The following is a 27,224-nucleotide window of genomic DNA, read 5'->3' as shown; positions in this document are numbered from 1 at the left end:
TAGTAGTAGTAGTAGTAGTAGTAGTAGTAGTAGTAGTAGTAGTAGTAAATAAAAAACCAATAATAACAATAATAATAACTAGCATTTATATAGTCCAAAAGAGCTTCATATTTACACATATTATCTCATTTTATCCTCACAACCTTGGGAGGTGGTTACTCATTATTATTCCCATTTTACAGATGAGGAAACTAAGGTACACATGTTAAGTGATTTGCCCAGGGCCATAAAACTAGTGTCTCAAGCAGAATTTAAACTCAGGTCTTCCTGACTCCAGGTCCAATGCTCTATCCATTGCATCACCTAGCCACTTCCTAACACTTTCATTTTAAAGAGGAAAAAAACTGAGGCATGGAGAAATGACTTGCCCATGTTATTGAACCATGTCTTACCTTTCCTACTAGACTAGAAATTGAAGGAGACTAGAACTGGGTCTGATCATCAGCTCCCACAAGGGTCTGCTATAATGCCCAACATATAATTCAATTCAACTTAATGCATATTTATTAAGTGACTGCTGTGAGCAAAGCATTGTACTCGGTGCTGTAGGAGAAAGAAAATTTAGGTAACCTTCCTTAGTGGAGCTCATAGTCTAATGGGGGAGGGGGAGAATGTTAAGATATACAAATACAGTACAAAATAAGACAGGATACGTATATTAGAGAAATGCAAGCAAAATTACTGAGCCAAACCAAGGAAGACTTCCTGGAAGAAGCAGCATTTTAAAAATTGGTTAGGAATTCAACAATAACTTAAGTCTATCTTCCTGAATCTTTCCCCCTTTTTTTACTCCCTCCCCATTTCTTCTCTGGTCCTTAATTGATGAAAAATAGAAAAGAAGTCTATTTTTAAATTACTTGTTGAAAAATTATATACATTGAATATATGTCTATATTTGGGGTGGCTAGGTGGAGCAATGGATAAAATGCCAGACATGGAGTTAAGAAGACATCTTCCTGAGTTCAAATCTAGCCTCAGACTTATCATCTATGTGACCCTGGGCAAATCGCTTACCCCCTTTTGCCTCAGTTTCTTTATCTGTAAAATGACCTGGAGAAGGAAATGGCAAACCACTCCAGTATCTTTGCCAAGAAAACCCCAAATGGATTCACCAAGAGTCAGACAGAACTGAAAAACAACTGCACAATGTATATATTTGGTATTTTTAAAATCACAAAAAGTAAAACTTCTAATCAATTTGTATGAGGATGGGGAGGGAAAACAGGACATTCCAGAGACAATGAACAGCATGCGCAAAAGCAGAGAAGTTAAAAAGAACTTTTTAAAGTGTAGGAGTTGGGCAGCTAGGTGGTACAGTGGATAAAGCACTGGCCCTGGATTCAGGATGATCTGAGTTCAAATCCTGCCTCAGACATTTGACATTTACTAGCTGAGTGACCCTAGGCAAGTCACTTAACCCCCATTGCCCCACAAAAATAAATGAATGAATGAATGAATAAATAAATAAAGTGTAGGAGTTGTATGAGGGACTGATCATAGAGTGAAAAGGCAGGTAGTGTGAGATAAGACTGGGAAGAAAGGATGGCATCAGACTGTGGAGAGCTTCAAGTGCCAGGTAAACAGTTTTGAACTTGACTTAGTAGGGTCCAGTGAAGGATTCCTAGGAAAGAACTGAGTCAATTAGAGGGAGAAGAGGACAGAATGACCTGTTAGGAAACTATTACAATTGTGTAAGAAGGGAATGACAAAGGCTTGCTCTAGGAATAAAAGGACCCCTTGGATATAGTCATTAAAATTGATGATGAGTGGAAAGAAAGAAAGAAAGAAAGAAAGGAAGGAAGGAAGGAAGGAAGGAAGGAAGGAAGGAAGGAAGGAAGGAAGGAAGGAAGGAAGGAAGGAAGGAAGGAAAGAAGGAAGGAAGAAGGAAAGAAAAGAATGAACAGAATTAAGTATTAACTTGTACAAGGTAGAGTCCTATAGGAGTTCAAGAGAAAGGGAGAAGAGTAAAGTCTAAATGGACCAAAAATGGATTCAGAAAGATGATGGGGAAAGAAGAAGGTAGTTGGTAATTTGAAGGAAAATTTCCCCTGTGATTTTTGTGAGATATATGTGTATATGTGAAATGTATGTGTATATGTGTGTATATATGGAATGTATACACATATCCCAGAAATCACAGAGATTTTATGTATGTATATGAATATATGTATGTGTGTATATGTGTATGTATTATGTATGTGTATATATGTGTGTGTGTGTATGTATGTGTAACCAGATTCTACCTGAGATTTTTTTGAGCTATATAAACCTGACATCTGATTGTTAAAGAAAGCTGAGTACAATGCTTTTGACCTACAGAAAGGACGTGCTGAGTTGGTTGCAGAGACATTCTAGGAAGACATGTGGAGAGAGATGCTGTAGATGTGTAGAAGAAACTGGCTCTTCCACATGTCCCTGATTTCCAGCTCAACATCCTAGAGGCTTCAGAGAGAGGACTTCCCCATGAGTGAGATCCAGCCTTCACTCCTTAGCTGAACTGAGATCTTATCTTGCTCCCAGATGAAAAAGCTCATTTACTTTTGTGTATTTTGTCTATTCTAATCTGTATAACTTCTCTGACTTCTGTTTACTGTTGAGCTTGGATAAATGGGTTTACTCACTATTGAGCTTTTTGTGATGGTCTTTATGTAATTAGCATTTTTGTGGAAAGAACCTAAACTGACTGAAATAAACTAAGCCTCCTTAAGAGTGATCAGGGAAGGGTTTTGTTCTGAACTTATCATTCTCTAGACTACCAATATTGGAGAAGCCCCTTTTTCTGAGACTTGAAGAAAGAAAGTTCAGCCTTGGCTGATTCCCTAGGGACTACCTTCTCTTCCCTTTTCCCAGCTAACATGCTACCAGTGCAGACATTGCCCTAGACACTCCTTTTCAATGAGGCCAACCATACCTCAAACCATATCTATAGATGCCACATGTGAGACATAGATAGATAGACAGACAGATAGATGATAGACAGACAGATGATAGATAGATAGATAGATAGATGATAGATGGTAGATAGATAGATAGATAGATAGATAGATAGATGGTAGATATATAGATGATAGATAGACAGATAGATGATAGGTAGATAGGTGCATAGATAGATGGATAGGTAGGTAGATAGATAGATAGATACATAGATAGATAGATAGATAGATAGATAGATAGATAGATAGATAGATAGATAGATAGATAGATGGATAGATGGATAGGTAGATAGATAGATGACAAACAACCCATGTATACTGTATATATGTATTATTTACTCAACAAATACCTAGAAGGGAGGCTTCTGTTCTATTTATGAACAATCAGGGGACAGAGACAAGAAAGAGAAAGATTGAAACAGGAAAGAAGACCCAGAAAGACAGAAGGCAAGAAGGACAGAGAGGAAGGAGAAAGGAAAGGGAACAAGAAGTGATCCAGATGTATTCAATAACAGCTGTAAAGGTTACATGGCTAGAAAGTGCCAAGAACAAATTCTCTATGTTTTTATTAATTTCCTTTAGTTCTAAGAAATTATGAAAAATGTTGGTGGGGAAACAAGAAAGGAGAAGAGAACAGGAAAGGAGAGGCTACAAAATGAAAATGAACCAGTTTCATTCTCAGTGCTACACTGACATTATTGAAACAACTGAATAAATAGTCATTATTATTTTTTTTTTTTTTGGTGAGGCGATTGGGGTTAAGTGACTTGCCCAAGGTCACACAGCTAGTAAGTGTTAAGTGTTTGAGGCCGGATTTGAACTCGGGTACTCCTGAATCCAGGGCTGGTGCTTTATCCACTGCGCCACCTAGCTGCCCCCATAAAAGGTCATTATTAAGGCACTGTGCTAAGGAAGATAGTTACCTTTCTTTGTTTATGTTCTATTGTATTTTATTTATGTCATTAAAGATTTCCTGATTCCATTTTAATCTGATTCTGGCAACACTCCCCACAATGCTGCTTGGAGTAATTATGTTGAAAAGAAGAACTTGAATTAATGCAGTATATAGTGTGTATATACATATAGACAAAGTTATAGTTATAGTGTTATATGTGTAGTTATGTGTGTATGTGTATATAATCTTAAATCAGATTCTACTTCTGATTTCTAGCTATTGGAAACATAAATGCCTGCCTGCCTGCCTATCTATCTATCCATCCATTTACCTATCATCTATCTATCTATCTATATGTATATATATATGTCCCTTTAATCTCTGACTAATCTAGATAAGCTCTCTAATATCTATCTGTCCATCCATCCATGCATCCATCCATCCACCCTTCCATCCATCCATCTATGGGCCCATATTCCCTATCTCTCTTGAAAATCTGAGCAAATGAGATGCATTTATCAAATATTTCATTTCAGCCTCTTTGTATAGGTGGCTAAGAAAGGATTTTCAGCTAGGTTCAGAGGAATAAATAACTGCTAACACTCTCATATATAGAATTAGGCATTCTAACCACTTGTAGTTACCTTATTTGCTACTCAAAACAGTAAGTGAGTCACCAAGGAAATGAAAAGTATGTTCAGGAAGAGCAACACTAGATCCCCAACTGCCTTTCCAAATGTCCTATGTTACTGAAATTAAAGTTTCCTTGGTACCAACCTTTCCCTTTAACTGGTCTAACTTGTGGGATTCAATTGACCTCTTGCATTAAGGATATTTCAGCTGAATGTCTAATTCAATATTCCGTTTTAATAGATCATCATTTGTCATAGCTTTTATTAGGAGCAACACTATAACCACTGTAAGGAAGATGGATGAAAGGTGTTTCAATGTGTCTCCAGGGTAGTAGGAAGGGGTCTCATCTCCATTTGCTTCTTTTTTTTTTTTAGTGAGGCAATGGGGGTTAAGTGACTTGCCTAGGGTCACACAGCTAGTAAGTGTCAAGTGTCTGAGGCTGGATTTGAACCCAGGTACTCCTGAGTCCAGGGCCAGTGCTCTATCCACTGAGCCACCCAGCCACCCCCTTCCATTTGCTTCTTAACGGCTGTCAATAGGGACTACCCTTCCCCCACCTTTTGTCACTCCTCTCCCATGGATGAAGGGCTGCACTGTCTTGAAAAGCTGAAAAATCATAATTGAGGGGATGGAGGTTGTTAAGGAGCCTGGATATGGTTTCTGGTTCAATCACCAGCAGGAACAGCGTGGTACAGTATAAAGAACACTGGACCTGGAGTCAAGAAACCTCAGGTCTATCTAGTCCCAATTCTGCCACTAACCAGCTATGTGACCTTGGGCAAGTCATTGCCCTCTTAGGCTTCACTTTTCTCATCTGTACAATAAGCTCATTGTACTAGATAATCTCTAAAGACTCCTCTAGCTCAAAGAGTAGGGGCCCTCTCCCTTCACCCTCTTAGCTGAGAACCTTGCTTTATATTTTACTGAAAAAATTGAAGCCACTTGCTGAGAGCTCTTCCCTCTCTGCTTCTGCTCATCCTGCCCCACCCAGATTCCTTCTCTACTCTTTCCTCCTTCACCTAGTCTCCCATCATGAGTTGGCCCTTCTCCTTGCCAAGGCAAACTACTCTACACGCACAAGTGATCCCATTACATCTTATCTTCTCCAGCAGATTGCCCTTTCCACCATACCCACTCTCTCACTTACCTTGTTGTCTACTGGTTGCTACCCTATTGTCTATAGATATGCTCATGTCTTCCTACTACTCAAAGACCCTTCATTTGACTCATTCATCCTGCATATTTCCCTATTGTGGGGAAATTCCACAAGAAGACTGCCCAAGATCCTCCACTCCCTTTCACTCCTTTGTAAACATCTACAGTCTGGTTTGGGATGTCATCACTCCACTTAACCTGCTCTCTTCCAAATTACCAGTGATTTCTTAATGGCCAGATCTAATGACAACCTTCATCCTTCTTGACCTTCCTGATCCACAAACTGACATTTTGGATCAGTCCCTGATCCTTTCTTCTCTGTGGGTTTCCACGACTCTATTCTAGCCTGATCTTCCTCCTTTCTGACCACATCTCCTCAATCTTCTTTTCTGGATCTTCATCCAGGCCATGGCCCCTAACCTTGGGTGCCCCATAGGGCTCTGTCCTGGGCTCTCTTCCTTTCTCCCTCTGTATTAGCTCACTTGGTGATCTCGTTACCCATGATTTCTTTTTTTGTGGGGACAATGAGGGTTAAGTGACTTGCCCAGGGTCACATAGCTTGTAAGTGTCAAGTGTCTGAGGCCAGACTTGAACTCGGGTCCTCCTGAATCCAGGGCCGGTGCTCTATCCACTGCACCACCTAGCTGCCCCTAGCTCCCATGATTTCAATTCTCATCTCTGTGCTGATGATTCTCAGATCTACTTGCCCAGATGTACCCTCTCTCTTCACCTCCAGACTCACATCTTCAACTTCCTAGTCTATATCTCAAACTCAATATATCTAAAACTCAACTCATTCTCTTTTCTCACACTCTTCCCATCCTAGACTTCCTCATTCATGTGGAAGGCACTACCATCACCCAGTCATCTAGGCCCCCAAACCAAGTGTCATACTGTCCTCCTTACTCTAAGTACCTAAGTGCTCCTTCATATCCAATCTGTTACCAATGAAAGAATGAATGAATGGATGGATGGATGGATGAATGAATGAAGTAGTTGTTCATTTGTCATAAAGACTGAGTGCTATAAGAGTTCAAATGAAAGGGAGATTAGAGAAGTCTGGAAGGACCAAGAAAGGCCTCATAAGGGAAGGTGGAAGGGATCCTGTATCAACTCACACCTGAACTAGTTCAAGAGCCTTCTGGCCTCACGTCTCTTCATTTTCGTTTGTCTTCCACTCAGCTGTCAAATTAATCTTCCTAGAGAAGAGACTTAACGATGTAACCCCTCTGATGGCTCCCTATCACCTCTAGGATCAGTAGAAAATACTCTGTTCGGCATTCAAAGTTCTTCACAACCTATGGTCTTTTTACACCTTACCCATCCCCTGTTCTCTGTGATCCAGTAACACTGACCCTTTCCCTGTTCCTCGAACAAGAAATTCCATCTCTCTGCCCTGGTCATTTTCACCGGCTGTCTCCCAGGCTCAAAATCTCTCCTCCCTAGTCTCTGCCTCTGCCAAGCTTCCCTAGCGTCCTTCAAATCCCAGGTAAAACCTTCTCTTCTAGGAGAAGCATTTCCTGATTGCCCCAAATGCTAGGAGTTCATTCCCTCTATTGATGATGTCCAATCTATCCTGTTTGTAACATGGCTGCTTTCACATTGTCTCTCCCATTAGACTGTGAGCACCTTGAAAGCAGGAACTGTTTCTTGCCTTTTTTATATCCCCAATTCTTAGTACAGTGTCTGGTACACAATAGATGTTTAATAATTGCTCAATGAATGGCTGACTGACTATATGCCCTGCCCCACTATATCCCTTTGGAGCTCGCTTATTATAATGTAGGATGAGATCATTCATCCTCCAACTACTCAACAGGATGGTATGAACATTAACTTGTTTTGTTCTCCGCTTCTGCCCTTACCTCCCCCACCCTTGTTCCCATATGCCTACCCCCACTCTTCAAGGCTCAGCTCAAGTTGCCTCTCCTCCCTTGAACTCATAAAGCAATTCTTAGTTATACAACCAATTTGATGAGGAATAATATATTATTTTGTGATAACTTTTGCTTTCCCTATTCCTCTTTTTTGTTTGTTTTGTTTTGTTTTTGTGGGGCAATGAGGGTGAAGTGACTTGCCCAAAGTCACACAGCTGGTGAGTGTCAAGTGTCTGAGGCCAGATTTGAACTTGAGTCCTCCTGAATACAGGGCTGGTGCTTTATCCACTGCACCACCTATTCCTCTTACCAACTTCCCCATTTCCATGGAGGGCACCACCATCTTCCCAGTTACCTAGGCTCAAAACCTTGCAGTTTCTTTGACTCTTCTTTCCATCATCCCCCTCACAGCCAATCATTTGTTAAGTCCTGTCCATTCTCCTGCAGGAATAATAACTAATTCTTTACACCTTCCACAATGACTCTTGGATCCATGCCATCCTCTCCTTGCACGATCCTGATATCCAAGGTACCACTGCTTCTAGTATCCTTTCCCTAATCTGGCCTCCACACAGCTGCCAAAATAATCTTCCTAAGGTACATCTGACTCAAATGCCTGTGGGACAAAATGCAAACTCCTCAGCCTCAGATGTCCCTCTACAATCAAATGCCAATTTCCTTTTGTTGCTGTTGTTTTTGTTTCTTTAGTCATTCTTCAGTCATGTCTGACTCTTCGTGAGGTTTTCTTGGCAAAGTTACTGTAGTGGTTTGCCATTTCCTTCTCCAGCTCATTCAAAGCTGGATGAGGAAACTGAGGCAAACAGGCTGAAGTGACTTGCCCAGGGTCACACAGCTAGTAAGTGTCTGAGGCCAGATTTGAATTCAGAAAGAGGAGTCTTTCTGACTCTAAGCCTGGCACTCTATCCACTGTGCCACCTAGCTGCCCTCAACCTATTTCACTAGTCTCAATTCCCATTATTCCTCATCACAAACTACATTCCAACCAGACTGGACCATGACCTATTCCCCAGATTTAAGAATCACTATCCTGCCATCATGCATTCCCACAAGCTGCCCCCAGACCTAGAATGCATGCCCTCCTCATCTCTGCTTTTCTGAGTCTGCATTTTCCTTCAAGGCTAAAGTATCATCTCCTCTATGAATCCTTCCTTACCACCTCCCTCCAACCACCAGGCCCCAGCTAAAAGTGGCCTCTCCCTCTCCATGTTTTCCTAATCCCCTTCTCCCAAATCTCTCCTTAGCCCCCATCACTCCCTGTTTTGTATTTTATTGATCTGTGTACATGTTGCATCTGTGACCACCTGTTCCCATCCCAGTAGAATGGAAGATCCTTGAGGTCAGGAACTTTGCCACTTTCATATTTGCATCCTCAATGCTTATCACAGTACCGTGGACAAAGTAAGGCATATAATAACTGCTTGGTAAAAGGTTATTTTCCCCCCTGAACAGTTACACATTTTATTGTGGTTTACCTTTTCACCTGCTTATAAATGTTTCTTTTTAAATTACATTTAAAAAATAAAAAATTTTTAAATTATCTATTTTTTCCCATTACCTGCTACCCAAAATACTCTCCACAACCACTACCCCTTCTCCCAGAGAGTCATCACTTTCAACAAAAAACAGAGAGAAAAAAACCTCATCAGTCAAACTAGCCAGCCCATTAACCAAATCTAACATCATATGCAGTGTTCCTCGTCTATAGTCCCCTAACTGTACCAAAGAAAGATAAAAATCATTTCATACTTTATCTTTGGAGCCATCTGGACATAATAATTTCACATATATTCTCTTTTTTTTTTTCGATCCCTAACCCTAATTCAGGAGGACCTGAGTTCAAATCCAGCCTCAGACACTTAACACTTACTAGCTGTGGGACCCTGGGCAAGTCACTTAACCCCAATTGCTTCACACACACACACACACACACACACACACACACACACGATAATCAATTATTAGACAATGATTTAAGACTGAAAATCGGTTTTGAGTTCCTAAGAGAAAGCCATTACAGTTATTCATTATAGTCATCTAACAATTATTCAGAATTAGGGAAATTTTCAAATTTTCCAGAATCACAGGTAATCAAAAAAATCTTCATATTTGGGCTGTAATTCCCTGAATACAAATTTCCTTTTACAAGTCAAGTCAATGAGCATTTATTAAGCACTCACTGCATGCCAAGCACTGGGCTGCCATTTGTAATGACAGTTACTTGTTTGTTTCTAATAATAAACATTTTCATCCTCCATTCTTTTTTTTTTTTTTAGTGAGGCAATTGGGATTAAGTGACTTGCCCAGGGTCACACAGCTAGTAAGTGTTAAGTGTCTGAGGCCGCATTTGAACTCAGGTCCTCCTGACTCCAGGGCTGGTGCTCTATCCACTGCGCCACCTAGCTGCCCCTGTTTCTAATAACAAACATTTTGATTTATAGTTTTGGGTTCCAATTTTTATCCCTCTTCCCCTCCCCCCTCCCTGAGGCAGTGAGCAATCAGATATGGGTTATACATGTGTGAGATCATGTAAAACATAACCATATTTGACTGAGTTACTTGTTAAATGGAGACATCAAAACTAGCCAAACCTAGTATGGTCTGTCCATTTGAGAGTTGGCCACCAGAGATAAGGGTTCTATTGTCTCTTCTTTGTACCTTTTCCCCCAGGCCCCTTCCAGAGGGAAGGGGGCAAGGAGGCAGAATTCTTGAGTCTCCACCCCACCCCTCCATCCTGGAAGAGAGCAGGCCCAAAGAGCCTCAAGCCTGAATCTAGTTGAGCAAGCCTAGGAAAGGCCCAGGAAATGGGCTCAGTGCCTGGGGGAGGGGCCTTGCTGTAAGATGCTATGAGGGGGAGGGGGACTAATAATAAGAGGAGGAGTCCTTCTCATCAAGAGATAAAAGAAATGTTCCTTTGGAATTTCAGTCTAGGAGACAACAGGATGCAGTCAAGGAAATTTTATTTTATTTTTTCGGGGCAATGGGGGTTAAGTGACTTGCCCAGGGTCACACGGCTAGTAAGTATCAAGTGTCTGAGCTCGGATTTGAACTCAGGTCCTCCTGAATCCAGGGTTGGTGCTTTATCCACTGCGCCACCTAGCCATGGAAATTTTGCACCTTAGTTCTACTATTCATTAGGCCTGTGATTTCAGTAGGTCATTTCCCTCTCTCTTTTTCAGTTTTTACTTGGACTTTAAAGATCTCTAGGTTTACTTTCTGCTTTAAAGTTCCATAAAATGAAGACTTATGGCAGAATAGCAGTTGCTCACACTCAGCCACACAGGCCTCACGGACCCTTTCCTTGGGCCCACCACTCAGCGTCTGAGAATTTCCCACTTCTCCAGTTTTTGAAAACTCTGACATCTAGTGTGGTGAAGGAGAAAGAGCTGCTCATCTTTGGAGTGAAGGAATCTGGGTTCAAATCCTGGCTTTGCCACTTATAATCTGTGCAGCATTGGTCAAGTTGACTAATTTCTCAAAGCCTCAGTTTTCTCTTCTGTAAATTGAAAGATTTATATTCTAATGATCTTGTAATTCCTCTCCAGCTCCAAATCCTGTGATCCCTAGTGATTTAATCTCCCTTCATCTTTTCTTTTCTTTTTTTTTTTTTTGGTGAGGCAATTGGGGTTAAGTGACTTGCCCAGGGTCACACAGCTCATAAGTGTTAAAAGTATCTGAGGCTGGATTTGAACTCAGGTACTCCTGACTCCAGGGCTGGTGCTCTATCCACTGCGCCACCTAACTGCCCCTCCCTTCATCTTTAAATAAAACATTTGGACTCAATAATCTCTAAAGTCCTTCCCAACTCTAAATCCTATGACCCTAAGTCAGTTTGCCTCTCTGGGCCTCAGTTTCCTCCTCTTGTAAAAATGGGGATGATAATGCCTATCCAGTCTACCACAAAAACTTGTTGTGAAAAACTGTATTATAAACCTTAAGGTCCTTAGCAAGCATGAGATATTACTACTATTAAAGTAGGTCTTTGTGGCCTGATAGCACTTTCCTCCAGAGTTCTCAGTCCACAATCTGATTCGAACCATTACTAAGTATCCAGGGGCAGCTAGGTGGCACAGGAGATAGAGCACTGGCCCTGAATTCAGGAAGACCAGAGTTCAAATCCAGCCTCAGACACTTGACACTTACTAGCTGTGTGACCCTGGGCAAGTCACTTAACCCCAATTGCCTTACCAAAAAAAAAAATCACTAAGTATCCACTATGTGCAAAGCCTCTCCCCAGAGCAACAAAGTCTATATACCTGGTACAGTGTAAAGCATGCTGGAATTGGAGCCAGAGGACCCAAGTTCCAATCCTGCCTCTGTTACTTACTAGCTGTGTGTCATTGGGCAAATCCCCTAGTTTCCTCATCTCTAAAATGGCCTCTCAGGTCCCCTCTGGCTGTATGACCTCATAACAGACAAACAGGTGTGGTAGCTGTTAGGTTCATTTCACAGAAGGGAATGCTGAGGTACAGGGAGGAAGCCTGGGTAACTTTCTCAGGACACACCCTGAATCATCAGAGAAGGTGGAATTCCCAGCTCATTATTCCAGTCGGGAGCAGCCATCAGGGCACTACTACTGTTTGGTCCAATTTTGGGTCCTTTTTTGTCTAAATTTGGTCCTTTTCTTCCAAGAAGGGTCAAGAGTGGTTTTCTCTGCAAGGCCTGTGTGGGCTAATAATAGAGGGACCCTTAGAGACAAGGAATGAGGTAAGAAAGTCGATTTCATCCTCTAGTCATTATAACTGTCACCAAAGAGAAGCCTCCTTCTTGTCTGGTACTTTACCATTATGTGACTGCTTCTACTCCAATCCTTCCCCTAACAAAATAGGGCAGGAGCTGAGAAATCAGCACTTCTGAACTTTAGAGCATAGAATGTCAAAGTGGAAATTCAACAAGCATGCTGGGCTTGGCAGTGGGGAGTCAAAAACAAACTAAAAAAAATGAGTCCTCCTAAAGGAACTTAAGAGACCTTAGAACACAGACTGGTGGCATTGGAAGGATCATAAAAAATCCCTATTTTAGGGGTGAATGAACAGACTCAGGGATGAAGTTACTTGCCCCAGGTCACATAGCAAAGTTAGCTTAGAACTCAGGTTTCCTGACTCATAAGCCAACACTTTTCCCGCTATACTGTTGCTGCTCTTCAGACCATTCCGACTCTTTATGACCCCATTTGGGGTTCTCTTGGCAAAGATGCTGGAGTGGTTTGCCATTTCCTCCTCCAGCTCATTTTACAGATGAGGAAAGTGAGGCCAACAGGGTTAAGTGACTTGCCCAGGGTCACACAGCTAATAAGTGTTTGAGGCTGGATTTGAACTCAGGTCTTCTTGACTCCAGACCAGGCACTCTTTCCACTACAGCTCTGAATTTTTCCATTGACTAGTGGTAACCTGTTGGTGCTATCTTCCTTCCTTTCCACCTATCTTTTGAGGGAAAACAACCTTGAATGTACTTTTCTTTGCACACATAGAAAAGGCTATGTCATGTTCATTTCTTTATGCCTATCTCATCATTAAAGCAGGGTATCTGTCTTTCTTCCACATACTAAAAATATACCTCTTTCACCAATCGAATCGATGTATAACTTTTTTCCACAGATTTTCACATACATGAGCTCATTTGATTTTCAGAATATGAGGGAGGGGCAGCTAGATGGCACAGTGGATAGAGCACCAGCCCTGGATTCAGGAGGACCTGAGTTCAAATCCGGCCTCAGACATTTAACACTTACTAGCTGTGTGACCCTGGGCAAGTCACTTAACCCCAATTGCCTCACCAAAAAAACAGACAAACAAACAAACAAAAAAACAGAATATGAGGGAGTCAAGGCAGGGATGGTCCTTCCCATTTCGTAAATGAGAAAACAGAGGCTCATAGAGATCCAAAAGATTTGCACAAGTTTCTGAGGCTAGGGATAAGATGCAAACTCAAGTCCCCAGAACACAACTCCCATCATTCCATTCTGTGCATAAAAAAATCAGGACAGTGAGGTCCTAATCCTCATTTCTGCCACCAACTGGCTATGTGACTTCTGGTCCTTACTCATCTGTAAAATCAGGACTAGATGATCTCTCATGTCCTTTCCAGTTCTAATAGTCTATGATTTTATGAATCCCACCAGACGATACCTTACCAGAACAAGTTAGAAACAGTCTTTTTTTTGCATAATTCATTTTACAAAATGAAAGGGTAAATTAAAACAGCATGTCTTCACCCTGAGATCCATATTGATCCCCAGAGTGTCCCCTTTAATACTCAGTTGAATACAGACTCTTTGAAAGCCAGAACAGTCTCACTTTTGTGCTTGTACCCTCAGCACCTCAAACCAGTACTCAGCACATAGGATGTAATAAATCTTGTTGATAGATGAATGCTTGTTGAGGACTACCCATTTGCAGCATACTAAATATATTAGATGTGTTCAAATGTTAAGTAATTGTTAAAACAAGGCACAAACATTTTGAACACTCTATGGGGAAGGTTACGCTAAATACATAAAACATTATAAATTATATAAATGATAAATAAAATATAAAATGTTACCAGGTTTTCCAGGTTCTCTCTCTGCCTCTCAAATAAGAGACACTTAACTTGGTTTTTCAGGGAAAAGTTGTCAAGTTGCATTTCTTCCCCCAACACAAATAATTTTAGAGTTGGAAAGGATTCATTATCATTTGAGGTTTTATTTGTAAAGTACTTAGCACAGTAACCTGAGTTCAAATTCAGCTTCAGACACTTACTAGCTTTGTGACCCTGGGCAAATCGCTTAACTCTCTTTGCTTCGGTTTCCTTATCTGTAAAATGAGCTGGAGAAGGAAATGGCAAACCACTCCTATATCTCTGCCAAGAAAATCCCAAATGGGGTCATGAGAGAGTTGGACACAACTGAAAACCACTCAACAACTGACACATAGTAGGTACTTACTCAAAGCTTATTCCCTTCCTTTTCCATTCCCTACTTCAGAGATCATAGAGCGCAGCCCCCCACCTTAGTATAGGTATCCCCTCTATAACATTCCTGACAGTAGGTGAGAAACTAAGCCCTCTTGCATGGGATCAAAGTAAGTAAAAAAACATAAATAAACATACAAACCTGCATATACATACCTACATATATATACATATGTGTAGATACGTATGTGTATATAAGAAAGACCAACCACCCCACACAAATAAACAGATGAACAGCTAAATAAACAAAAATAAAAAAAACAAACAGTTCCTGATCTCCGAGAACTCACAATCTAATGGGGGAAACAACACTCAAACAACTCTGTATAAATAAGATAAATTGAAGACAGGATAAATTGGAGATAATTAGCAGAGGGAAGGCACTTGAATTCAGGGGGATCAGGTACAGCTTTCTTCAGAAGATCAAATTTTAACTGAGACTTGAAGGATGCCAGAGATCTAGAATGAACCCCTCTTACTGCTTTTGGCTGTGGATATTTTTGTGTAATAATAGTATTAACAACCAGAACTTAAACATTATCTCTTTTTGTTAATGTCCAAGGAAAATGATATTTTTCAAAGAAGACAATTCACTTAAATCAAGCAATTCTTCCTCTCACACTCCTCTCATCTACTGGGCTGTGGTGTCCATGAGAGGGGGGACTTTTATTTACCTCTGTTCTTTTGCTCAGTTTCTGTCGGCTTCCCTGACAGTAGGGACTGAATAAATGTTTCATTGATGTGAATAACATTTCATGAAGTATTACAGTTTTGTGTGTTTGTCTCAAGTCGAATAGGAGGCTGTGAAACTTCATAAAGGCTGGGCCGGTTCTGGCCTCTCACCTCAGCCCAGTGCCTGGTGCATAAAAAGCCCTTTAATAAATGCTCTAAAAATAATAGGGATTTAATCACTCCCTACTTTGAAGGGCTGCTGTGCAGAAGGGAATCGGCAAAACTATCAGAAATAAGAGAACTTTTGATTCACCCCCTTCGCATCTAATCACGAAGGCATGGGTAAAGTCTCACCCAGGAGCAGCTTTGCACCGGGTTACAATCTGATCAGGTGGAGGAGCGAGTACAAGCACAGATGAGATCAGGCATTCGTTGAAGCGTTTTAGTAATAAACGTTTACTTTGAAGTCTCCGTTGCTTATTTTATTTTGAATCCTGATTTGTTTATTTCAAAACCCTCGGGGAGAGCGGGATAACCAGGTGAAATCCGGGGCGGTTGGTTAGCAGCCTCACCTTCTGTTTGGTTTGGAGCTTCCCAAGGGTTCCCGGGTCCCAGGCCCTGAGTGAGTCCAGCAGGCAGCTCCCTTGGTGCCGGTGCCCGTGCCCGTGCCCGGGAGCGCGCGCGATCTCCTGCCTGGCCCCATCCACTGTCCGCGCTGGCTGGGCTCCGAAGCGCCCGCACGCGCCGCCGCTGCCCAGATTCACTCACCTGCAGATGCCCGGCCCGGGCCGTCGGACGGCCGCACAGCCCCTCAGAGACACCTCCGCTCTGCCCGGGCAGTGCCCGGCTCCCTTTAGGAGACGCAGAGGAAGGCAGCTGTCGGGCCACCTGAGGTTTAGGCTGCGCCGCGCCACGCCGCGGCAGGGAGCGCAGGGCCGGCCCGCCGCCTCGTCGCGCGTCCCCGGGGGGCCCCATCCCTTCTCCCCGCCCGCCGGGGAGCCCCCACTCACCACCAGCTCCTCCAGCTCCGCATCCTCCACTGGTTCGTACTGGCGCGACAAGCTGAGCAGGGAAAGTTTCTGCACGAGTTTGGAGAAGCGTCTCTCCACCATCTCGACTTCGGGGGACCGGCAGGCGGGCGCCGCGGCTCCCTTTCGGCTGCTGGGGACAGAGCGCGGCCGCCCCGCTGCCTCCCTCCCTCCCTCCCTCCTGGCCCCCCCCCTCGCTCGCTCGAGCCGGGCTCGGCGGGGCTGGAATCTCCTCTCGGGCGTGCTGGGGGCAGGGCGCGCGCGCGGTCGAGCCAGTCTAATAAGCTGATCCTCGGTTACCTGGGGCCCGGCGGGCCGCAGGTGGTGCCCCGCCCCCGGCGGTGGGGGCGGAGCGAGCGGGCCCAGTCTCCTTCCCCGGGCCCCGGCGTGCGCCTCTCCTCCGGCAGCTGGCTTCGCGGGGCCGGTCCCCTACAGCCGCGTGGTGGGACGCGCTCGGACCGCGGACCCCACCGCAGGCGAGGAGGGGGCGGGGAAGCCCGTGCGTGCTCCCGGGCGCTGGGGAGCAGATACCGCCTCCCCGCCTCCCAGCTCCCCTAGGGCACTCACTGAGGATTCCCCGAGGGCAATCCCTGGCGGCTAAGGGCAACGTGCTGGGGAGAGGGGGCCCCAAGGCCCTCGGGGCCAAGCTCTGGCCGCCGGGGAGGGAAAGGAGGAGCTCCTGCAGGGCTTCTCTGTTCACTCGATGGGGACGATGATAGCGCTCATTTCTAGAGCGCTTTAGGATCTGTCACTCTAAGGAGGGAGAACTGGAAGGGACCTTAGCGACTACCCTTCATTCATTTGTGTTGTTGTTCAGTCGGATCCGAGGTTTCTTTGGCAAAGATACTGGAGTCCTTTGCCATTTCCTTCTCCAACGCATTTTAAGTTCATTTCACAGATATCTAAAGATATCTAATTTTCTATTCGATAGTGAGCTCCTTGAGGGCAGGGAAGTTCATTTGCCTTAGTATCCCCAACACTTAGCACAGTGCATCTTAGCATATAGTAAGCACTTAATAAAAGCTTAAGGCAGCTAGGTGGTGAAGGTCGCCAAGCCTAGAGTCTGGAAGACTCATCTTCCTGAATTCAAATTTGGCCTCAGATACAAACTAGATGTGTGACCCCGGGAAAGTCACTTCACCCAGTTTGCCTCAGTCTACTCATCTGGAAAATGAGCTGGTAATGAATAGCAAAACCACTCCAGTATCTTTTTGCCAAAAACAAAAAACAACCCAAATGGGGTCACAAAGAGTTGTATATAACGACTGAACAGGAACAAAATAAATTCTGACACCCAGACAGGGGAAGTGGCCTGCCTCAAGACTAGTGGAATGTGGTATAGTGGAAAGGCTGCATAAATTTGAATTAGGAGAAGCTTAAAGAACAATATCCTTCCTGATTAACTATACATCCCTGGGAAAGACTGTTCTAGAACCTCTCTGGACCTTAGTGCCGGTGTCACAAAGTGGTTCTGTGTGTCAAACATGAGAAAAGCTTTGTCGACCTTAACATCATCCATATGTTACCTAACATTTTCCTGGGATTCTGAACCTGAGGTCCGAGAACTTCAAAAATAAAAATGTTTTGTAACTGTACTTCCATATAATTGTTTCCTTTGTAATCCCATGTATTTTGTTTGATGCATTTAAAAGAATGATTCTGAAAAGAAGTCCTTAAACCTCACCAGCCAGCCAAAGGGGTCCAGACATAGAAAAGGTTAAGAACCCCATGTAGATTAACAAAAGAAGTATGTGGAAGAGCTAATGTTAATGCCTAGGTTCTCTGGCTTCAGATCCAGCTAGGTGGCAAAGGAATAGACTGCCTGGATCTGGAGTCAGGAAGACCTGAGTTCAATTCCAGCCTCCTATACTTATTACCTCTATGGCCCTGGGCAAGTCACAACCTCAGTTTCCTCAAGTGTGAAATGGAGATAATGATAGCTCTTGACTCCCAGGGTTGTCCTGAGGATCAAATGAGATGATATTGTAAAGCACGGGATAGTAATAAGCTTGATAAATGTTTGTTTCCTTCCCTCCTGTTGCTTTTCCCACTCCACCAGAGCCTTCCTCCTAGGTAGCAAAGGTGTGTTATCTAGGGACTGTTACTTATTAGCATGTCCTTAGTTTCCTCATCTGTAAATCCTGATTTATTAACCTTAAAGTTCCATGGAAATTTGAGCCATTATTTTACAAATGGGGAAATCAAGGTGTAACGATTGGAATGATGCCACCTGCTGGAGACTTAATGTAGAAAAGCTCCGCCATGAGGTGAAGGTCTCTGAGGGCAGACCATGAGTCTTTTCTTTGGCGTCAGGAAGTGACGTTTGCTTGTGGGAGGAAGAAGGGGGGAGCCTGGCACTCTGACTTGGGCTCTTTCCTGTGGACTCTGGCAGAGAGCAGAGCTAGAAATGCGCTGCCCCTTTAATAAATAGATGAGTGTAGGCCTTTCTTTCTCTCTTTACCAAATTCTTATTCTCCTTAATAAATGCTTAAAAGTCTAACTCTTGCTAAAGTTTATAATTTATTGGCGACCACTCATTAGAGATTTTAGACAGACTAGCTAGAATTTTAGCCCTTAACAAAGGTTCCTAGAGGTGAAATGCCATGCCCCAGTCCCTTTCTTCCCTGTTATATAACTAGAAGGGGCAGAGGCAGTGGGATTTCAAGCCAAGTTGTGAAGTTTTAGGGCCAAGCTGTCTTTCCACTAGACCAAGCAGCAGCTTCTCAGCTAGGGAGGGGCCTCCACCCATCCCAGTAGAAAGAGGCAGAAGGAAAGATGATCTCCACCCTTTCCTCCCTCCTGCTTGTTCTCTGGCAACTGCACTGTGTGCACAGCTAATAGTGCTTTTCCTGGTAGAAACCTTCTGCAAACAGCTTCCTGGCATCTGGGCCCTGGGCCCAGCTGGAGGCCAGTGGGTGAGGGTAAGTCAAGTGGACGCCCATAACCTAATACACGGGGAGCAATGATTGTGGCCAGGGATAAGACCTATTAAAAACCTAAGCTAATACAGGCTGTGGAGTGTGTGTAAAAGAAATTTGGAGGGTTGTTGATTTTTGGTCTTTGTGAAATAGGGATTTAATCCAAATTGGCAGCATTGACCTAGAATTTTGGAACAGGAACTGGTAGACAATGTGATATCAACTTGAAAGAACAGCAATAAAAGCTGAGGGGCTGGGATTCTACATGATAAGAAACATATTTTTGGATTTAGAACAAGAAAGGACCTATTCATCTATTTCAAAGATCATCTATTTCAAATTCTTACTTATAGGGAAACTGAGGCCCAGAGGGAAAGTAAAGAATCAGACCCCAAATTTGAAGGCAGGTTCTCTGGTTCCACATCCATTGCTTAATACTCTTATTTTAAAGATAAGAAAACAGAAGGGAACTGACTTGCTCAAGGTAAGTGGCAAAGTCAGAATTCAAAGCCAGGTATTCTCACTCCAAATCCTGTTGTCTTTCTTGTATGTTTGCTGCTTTGAGGAAGGCATGAAGAACTCTGAGTTGCTTTTTAGTTGCTTGTAGTACCATCTGGTCCAATGAAAGGTTCCCCACCCCCTACCCCACCAATCTCTCAACAATGATTTGAAACTTTAAATGCCAACTCAGCCTATCAATAAGTATTTCTTGAGGGCCTGTCATGCTCATTACAATGCTCTCTGCTGTGTGGAATACTAGAGAATTGGAGAATACAAGTCCTGCCTTCTGGAATTATGGTATAGCAGATTGTCAGAGTTGCAAGGGATGCCCTATGTCTAAAGGAGAATCCTATCTAGGATATCCCTCATATATGGCCATTCAGCCTCTATTTGAAGTCCTTCGGTCATGGGGAGCTCACTACCTCCTAAAAAAGCCCATTCCTTATCGAGTCAGCCCTAAGTGTTAGGAAGTTGGTTTTTGGTTTTTGTTTTGTTTATGTCTTTTACTTCCATCTAGATCTGCTCCTCTCTACCTTTCACACATTGTTCTCAGTTCTGCCCTAGGGCTAAATCTAATCCATCTTCCATATGGTAGCCCCAATACTGGAAGACAGCTATCCTGTGTCTCCCCTCTTCACTACCCTGTTCTGTTCTCCAGGCTAAATTCCCCACTTCCTTCAAACCACCCTTAATTGTGATCTCCAATTTTCTCTCCTGGTCATTCTCCCCTGAAATGTTCCATTTTATCAATATCTACCCATAACTGAACACAATATATTCAGTCTGACCACAGCAGGTGACAGTATAACTAATGCCTCCTTTTTTCTGGATGCCATGCCTTTCAATGCAATCTAGGCTTTGTGATCTAGTTGGAGTGACAAGACTAAAATAAATGAAACAATTAAGGAGCAATAAACAAGAGTACATATGGTAATTAAGTGCCAAATGATATGTTGAAGGCAATAAGTAAAAAGGATATTCCCACCTGATATTTGTTCTATGAAAATATGATATTAAAACTAGCTGACATGTACAAATTTGGGTTTGTACAATCCAACCCTGTGAAGTGAATGCTGTTATTGCCTCCATTTTACAGATGGAGAAACTAAGGCTCAGAGGGGTTGTGTTACTTTCCCAGAGACAAATGGACACAGCTAGTGTCCGAGGTAGTAATGGAACCCGGGTCTTCCCAACACCATGTACAGTGATTTATATGCTAGACCACAACATGGCTTTCATTGTTTTGTCTTAGGTGAAACAACATTACAGAGGGCAGTTAGTGCTATAGGAAAAATTCAGATTATTACATTTTATATTGGACAATTGACTAGCTAAACAATCTCACCGTGAGTTTCCTGGCTTTGCTAGTAAGTAGGGTTTGGTCATACATAATGATGTATTAACAACATTACTGAGAGCATCCAATTCAGCAATCTCAAACTCAAACTGATCCCTGCATGCCACCTATTGACTTTGTTGTTCAGTCATATCCAACTCTTTATGACAGAATGTGGGATTTTCTTGGCAGAGATACAGGAGTGGTTTGCCATTTCCCTCTCTGATGCATTAAGGCAAACAGAAGTTAAGTGACTTGCCCAGGGACATGCAGGTAATGAGTGTATGAGGCTGGATTTTAACTCAGATCTTCCTGACTCCAGGCCTGGTATTTTATCCACTGATCCATCTAGTTGCCTCCTGCATGGTATATAAGGTTACTAAGGCTAGTTAGTGAAAACAATGCTAGGGCCTAGAATCAGGAACACTTATTTTCCTGAGTTCAAATGTGGGCGAGTCACTTAACCTTGTTTGCCTCAGTTTCCTCATCTATAATAACAACAATAAAGCTGCCATATTGTCTCAGAAAACCACAAATTGACATTATCTATGTTGTATTTTATCTTGTTAAAAATTTCCCAATTACATTTTAATCTGGTTCAGAGCCATCTTGTCCACCACAACAGCTGTTCATTGGAACAAATTGTTCTCATTTGCCCATTCTGCTAGAGGAAGTCTTCACATTCTGGGGTAGACATTCCCCTTATTTATGGACAAGTTTGAGGCCATCAGTGACCCTCAACCCGGTTTAGCCCTTTTGCTGAGACAGTTTCATCAGGGTGTGGCTGCCATGCTGGGTGAAAGGTGAACACCAGAGGTGAATGAGCAACTCTGAAAAGGGCTCAGCACTGGCAAGCCTCACACCAGAGGGGCCAGTCCTCCCTAAGTACCCCACACACCTCAGGGAGAAACTATAGGCAGGGAAACCATTCTGGAAGCTACTGAGGTCATCAAAATATGGTGGGGACCTGGACTAAGGTGGTTTTAATGGGAAAGGAGTAGAAGGGAAGACACAGACATTTTAAAGGAAAAGATTAGATTATTTGGCAACAATTTGAATCAAAGGGTAAAGGAGATGGAAGAATAAGTTTCTAGATTGGAAGGATTTAGGAACACTAACCAAAATAGGATAGTGGAGAAAGAGACCTAAGTTTTAAATTTTCATTTTGAGCATAATACATTTCCAGCATGCCCTGAGGTTTAGAAAGTGCTTTCTTCATTGGGAAAAAACCCGCCAAAAAACCCAAACCCAAAACCCTGCAGGGGCAGCTAGGTGGCACAGTGCATAAAGCACTGGCCCTGGATTCAGGAGGACCTGAGTTCAAATCCAGCCTCAGACACTTGACACTTACTAGCTGTGTGACCTCAGGCAAGTCACTTAACCCTCATTGCCCTGAAAAACAAAACAAAACAAAACCACCAACAACAAAAAAATCCTGCAAGGTAGCTAGTGCAAGTATTGCTATCTCCATTTTACAGTTGAGGAAACTGAGGTTCAAAGAGGAAAAACAATTTGCTGATGGCCAAAAAACAAGGAAGTGTCAGAGCCAGCAAGCCAACTCCCCAAAGACTTCAAACTGGGCACTCTTTTCACCATACCATACTGACTCTCAATGTTGATTTGTGGTGACAACAGGTCATCCAAATGGAAATGTCCAGAAGGCAGTTAGAGATATGGGACTAGAGGAGTCATTAAGACTTAAATACAGGGGCAGTTAGGTGGCGCAGTGGATAGAGCATTGGCCTTGGATTCAGGAGGACCTGAGTTCAAATCCAGCCTCAGACACTTAACATTCACTAGCTATGTGACCCTAGGCAAGTCACTTAACCCCAATTGCCTCACCAAAAAAAAAAAAAAGACTTAAATACAAATCTGGGGATCATCCATGTCGAAGCAAGAATTGAATCCATAGAAATGGATAAATTCATGGAGGCAGTGATTGTCGAGAGAAACAACCAGAAGGGTCAAGGATGGAACCTTGAGAAGACCCCGGATTGAAAAGTCCCTGGAAAAGGAAGAGCCAGAAAAGGATTGAAAGAAGGAGCAGTGAGAGAGGTGGGAAGTCAGCTAAGATGTCAGAATCCTCCAAAGCTAAAGGTTACAAGAGTTTTAGGTCATTAATTAATGATCAACAATGCTAAATGCTACAGAGGCGATTAGTATAAAGACAAGGCTGCTGGAGTTAGAAAGGAGATCATGACAGAGAGGGTAGCTATTTCTCTAGGCCAGGGATGAGTATCTATTTTAATCTCTCCAACTAAACTACAGCGATATGGAGGAGAGAGACTCATTTTCCCTATCTTTAAAATAAGGAGATGAACTATTTACTAGATTATCTGTACCACCCCTCCAGGCTCTGACATTTTATAGTCTAATGTCGCCTCCTGCTCTAATATTCATTCTATTTCTTTTGTATCTTCTTCCCTAATCCTGAATACAGAGTTCCACAGGGAGCAAGTTATTTGATAAATTGTTGCTGAGTGATTGGGTTACAATTATGATACCTTATATCTAGATGATGCCTTTTAACTCTTTCAACGCACTTTCCCATCTCATATCATTTTACCTCAACAATAACCCAGTGATAGACAGAAGGTATTAGGATCCCTTGTTGAAAGATGAGGAACCCGTGGTCCAGAAGACTGGAGGGATTGTTTGAGGTCATAAACCGAGGGAATGGCTGAGAAAACGCTGGAACTTGGCTCTCCTGACTGGTTCCCTAGGTCCTTTTCACAGTTATTCCTAAGGGGTCAGGCACCAAAAGATTCCCTGCCTTGATTCCATCAGTTTCTACAGTCAGATAACTCGAAGTGCCACAGGGTGTTAACCAATCCAATCCAGAGAGAGAGACAGAGAGAGGGAGGAGAGAGAGACTATTCCTGAAATACTTGCTAGTCCCATGTTGTACAATAGCAGCAACACCTTCTTATGAGTGTTGCCTTATTCACTCTTGGTATCGAAATGGTGTGATTTTATCACACACAAATTATCTCCAGCTGGTGAGAACTGTTGGGAAGCCTCCTTAGAATGCTGCAGAACCTGAAATTTGGTTAGGAATAAATGTCACCCACAAGTTTTAAGGCCAGCATCCTATTCATAAAGGGTGTAGCCTAACCCAGGACTGTTTCCTAATTCTTTTTTTTGTTTGGTTGGTTTTTTTTGTGGTTTGTTTTTTTTAAGTGAGGCAATTGGGGTTAAGTGACTTGCCCAGGGTCACACAGCTAGTAAGTGTTAAGTGTCTGAGGCCAGATTTGAACTCAAGTACTCCTGACTCCAGGGCTGGTGCTCTATCCACTGTGCCACCTAGCTGCCCCATGTTTCCTAATTCTTAAAAGTTTGATATTAGAAGAGGCCTGTGGAGACCCTAAAATAAGACTGACATTTCAATTTTTCTCTGTTACTTACTACTCATATAACAGGCAATTCTCTCTCTCTCTCTCTCTCTCTCTCTCTCTCTCTCTCTCTCTCTCTCTCTCTCTCTCTCTCTCCTCCCTCCCTCTGTCTCTCTCCTCTCTCCCTCTCTCTGTCTCTCTCTCTGTCTCCTCCCTCCCTCTGTCTCTCTCCTCTCTCCCTCCCTCTGTCTGTTTCTCCCTCCCTCTCTCCATTTCTCTGTTTCTTTCTCTTTCTGTCTCTCTCTTCTGTATGTAAAATGAGGAGACTTGTAAGATTCCTTCCTCTGAAACCCATGTAATCTTTTATTTATCTAAAGTCTCTGCAGACTAGGATGACCTCACTCGTCCAGTGATCTCCTGGAGGAGTCTCCTGAAGACAGACATTCTTGCATGGAATGATCAGTATATTTGCCTAAATCACAAACCACACAGAGTGGGACCAATGTTCATGTTTTGGTTTTATTTCTGCATTTTCTTATGTGCGACACTATGGGAGTGTCTGCTATATTCAGGGAACTATAGGAGTACAGAGAACATAGAAAGCATGAGCCCACTCCTCAGGAAGTATATACTCTAGAAATAGACTCAGAGCTAGAAAGATCTGAGAATGTCAGAGATGGACATTTTAAATATCATCTAGTCCAATCTCATTTCTAAAATGGGAAACTGAGGCCCAAGAGGACATAGTATGGTGAAAAGAATGTTGGGGGGGGCAGCTAGGTGGTGCAGTGGATCAAGCACTAGCCCTGGATTCAGGAGGACCTGAGTTCAAATCCAGCTTCAGACACTTGACACTTATTACCTATGTGACCCTGGGCAAGTCACTTAACCCTCATTGCCCCGCAAAAACAACAAAACAAAACAACAAAAAAAAGAATGTTGGAAGGGCAGTTGGAAGATCTGAGTTTGAATCCCAGTTTCTCAACCTGCCAATCGTGCAACCTTGGGCAAATCACTTGATTTTTCTGGTCCTTTGTTTTGTCATCTTGGAATCAGGTCAGACTAGAAGACCTCCAAGGTCCCTTGCAGCTCTTTATCTGTGATCCTAAGTGGATTGAGAGCAACTTTCATTTCTATAAATTTTTAGGCTTGCAAAACACTTTTCTTGAAATTACTAACCTTTTAGCTAGGTAAAGAAAGTATTATTATACTCACTTTACAGATGAAGAAACTGAGGCTTTTTTTTAGTGAGGCAATGGAGGTTAAGTGACTTGCCCAGGGTCATACAGCTAGTAAGTGTTAAGTGTCTGAGGCTGGATTTGAACTCAGGTACTCCTGACTCCAGGGCCAGTGCTCTATCCACTGCACCACCTAGCTGCCCCCAAAACTGAGACTTTTTTAAAAAGAGTGCAGTGACCTGCCAAAGGTCATGCAGTAAATAGCTGAGCTGGAATTTGAGCACAAATGAGAGGTAGCTAGTTGGCTCCATGGCTAGGGTGCTGGGCTTGGAGTCAGGAAGACCTCAGTTCAAATCTGGCCTCAGACACTTAACAGCCTTGTGACTCTGGATGTGTCATTTTACTTCAGTTTCCTCATTTTATTAGATCCTTTTATCTTGATTTTTTTTTTGGCAGAGCAATGGGGGTTAAGTGACTTGCCCAGGGTCACACAGCTAGTGTCAAGTGTCTGAGGTCGGATTTGAACTCAGGTACTCCTCAACTGTAAAATATGGTTAATAATAGCATCTACCTTCCAGGGTTGTTGTGAGGATTGATTGAAATAATATTTGTAGAGTGACACATAGTAGGTACTTAATAACTGCTTACTCCTTTCTGGATTATGCAGAAAACACCTGTACACTAATTATAGGGTACCCTTAGGAAGACCCCAAGAGGATCTTTTTTGGTCTGGGAATCACCCATGTTATATAGATAATTGGGCCAGTGGAGTGTTGTCAGAAAGGCATCTTTTAGACCCAAGGAACAGAGGGAAGATGCATGCATAGTGGGTTGGATGGAAGAACACCTCCATGTCTTTATGATCCTAATCACAACTTATGTTCTGTTATTTTTCTTTTTTAACTCCTTAGTATTTTAATACTTGGATGGATCCATGATCTCAGCAGTGTAGACACTCCTTCCACCAAGGCAGATCCAGATTTTGCCATGCCTTTGAGTCCGTGTCTTTCCATAAATCTTCTGTAGCCCATCTATTTAGCCGGAGGTCTTCCTCTGGTTCTTCCAATACTTTATGGATCTAAGGGAAGACAACAGGTCCAGTCTCTGCTGTGGATACTGTGCTGGACACAACATCAAGAAGACCTGGGTGGAAATCCCAGCTCTTGTACTTACTAGCTGTGTAACGATGGGCAAATCACTTAAACTCTCAGAACCTCGGTTTTCTCATTCGTAAAAAGGGGGTAATGACATGATAGTCCTTCCCAGGGTTGGTGTAAGGCTTAAAGGAGCTAATATAGGTTAAGTGCTTTGTAAACACCAAAGGGCTATATTGATGCCAATTGTTATCGTTCCTTATTCTTGCTATTTGACCAACCAAACAACCCATATTTCCTTTTCCTTCTTCCTTCCTTCCTTCCTTCCTTCCTTCCTTCCTTCCTTCCTTCCTTCCTTCCTTCCTTCCTTCCTTCCTTCCTTCCTTTCTTTCTTTCTTTTTGGTGAGGCAATTGGGGTTAAGTGACTTGCCCAAGGTCACACAGCTAGTAAGTGTTAAGTGTCTGAGGCAGAATTTGAACTCAGGTCCTCCTGACTCCAGGGCCGGTGCTCTATCCACTGCGCCACGTAGCTGCCCCTAAACAACCCATATTTCCAATCACACATGATGTTTTCTTGTCACTTCTCACAGGCAAATAATCATTTGTAATGGGCTGTAGTTATGTATCCTTTATGTCACTCAAGACTTTATCAATCCATCAAACTGATAACTAATTTCCCAGTAAATTTAAGTCATTCAACCTC

The 27,224-nt window shown here is 42.9% G+C and overlaps 1 protein-coding gene across 1 annotated transcript in view; it reads right to left on the bottom strand.

Moving 5' to 3' along the window:
- Window positions 1–16,275, bottom strand: part of ATP2C2 (ATPase secretory pathway Ca2+ transporting 2) — a 111,787-nt gene extending 95,512 nt beyond the window's left edge. Inside the window, exon 1 of the mRNA XM_043985342.1 lies at window positions 16,145–16,275. Coding sequence (XP_043841277.1) covers window positions 16,145–16,246 — 102 coding nt within the window. The 5' untranslated portion in view covers window positions 16,247–16,275. The remainder of the gene's footprint in view (window positions 1–16,144) is intronic.
- Between the last annotated feature and the right edge of the window lie 10,949 nt (window positions 16,276–27,224).

This window comes from Dromiciops gliroides, chromosome 2, assembly GCF_019393635.1.
Source record: "Dromiciops gliroides isolate mDroGli1 chromosome 2, mDroGli1.pri, whole genome shotgun sequence".
Lineage (NCBI taxonomy): Eukaryota > Metazoa > Chordata > Mammalia > Microbiotheria > Microbiotheriidae > Dromiciops > Dromiciops gliroides.
Note: the sequence above shows the minus strand (reverse complement) of the source record. Positions and strands in the feature narration are given on the sequence as shown.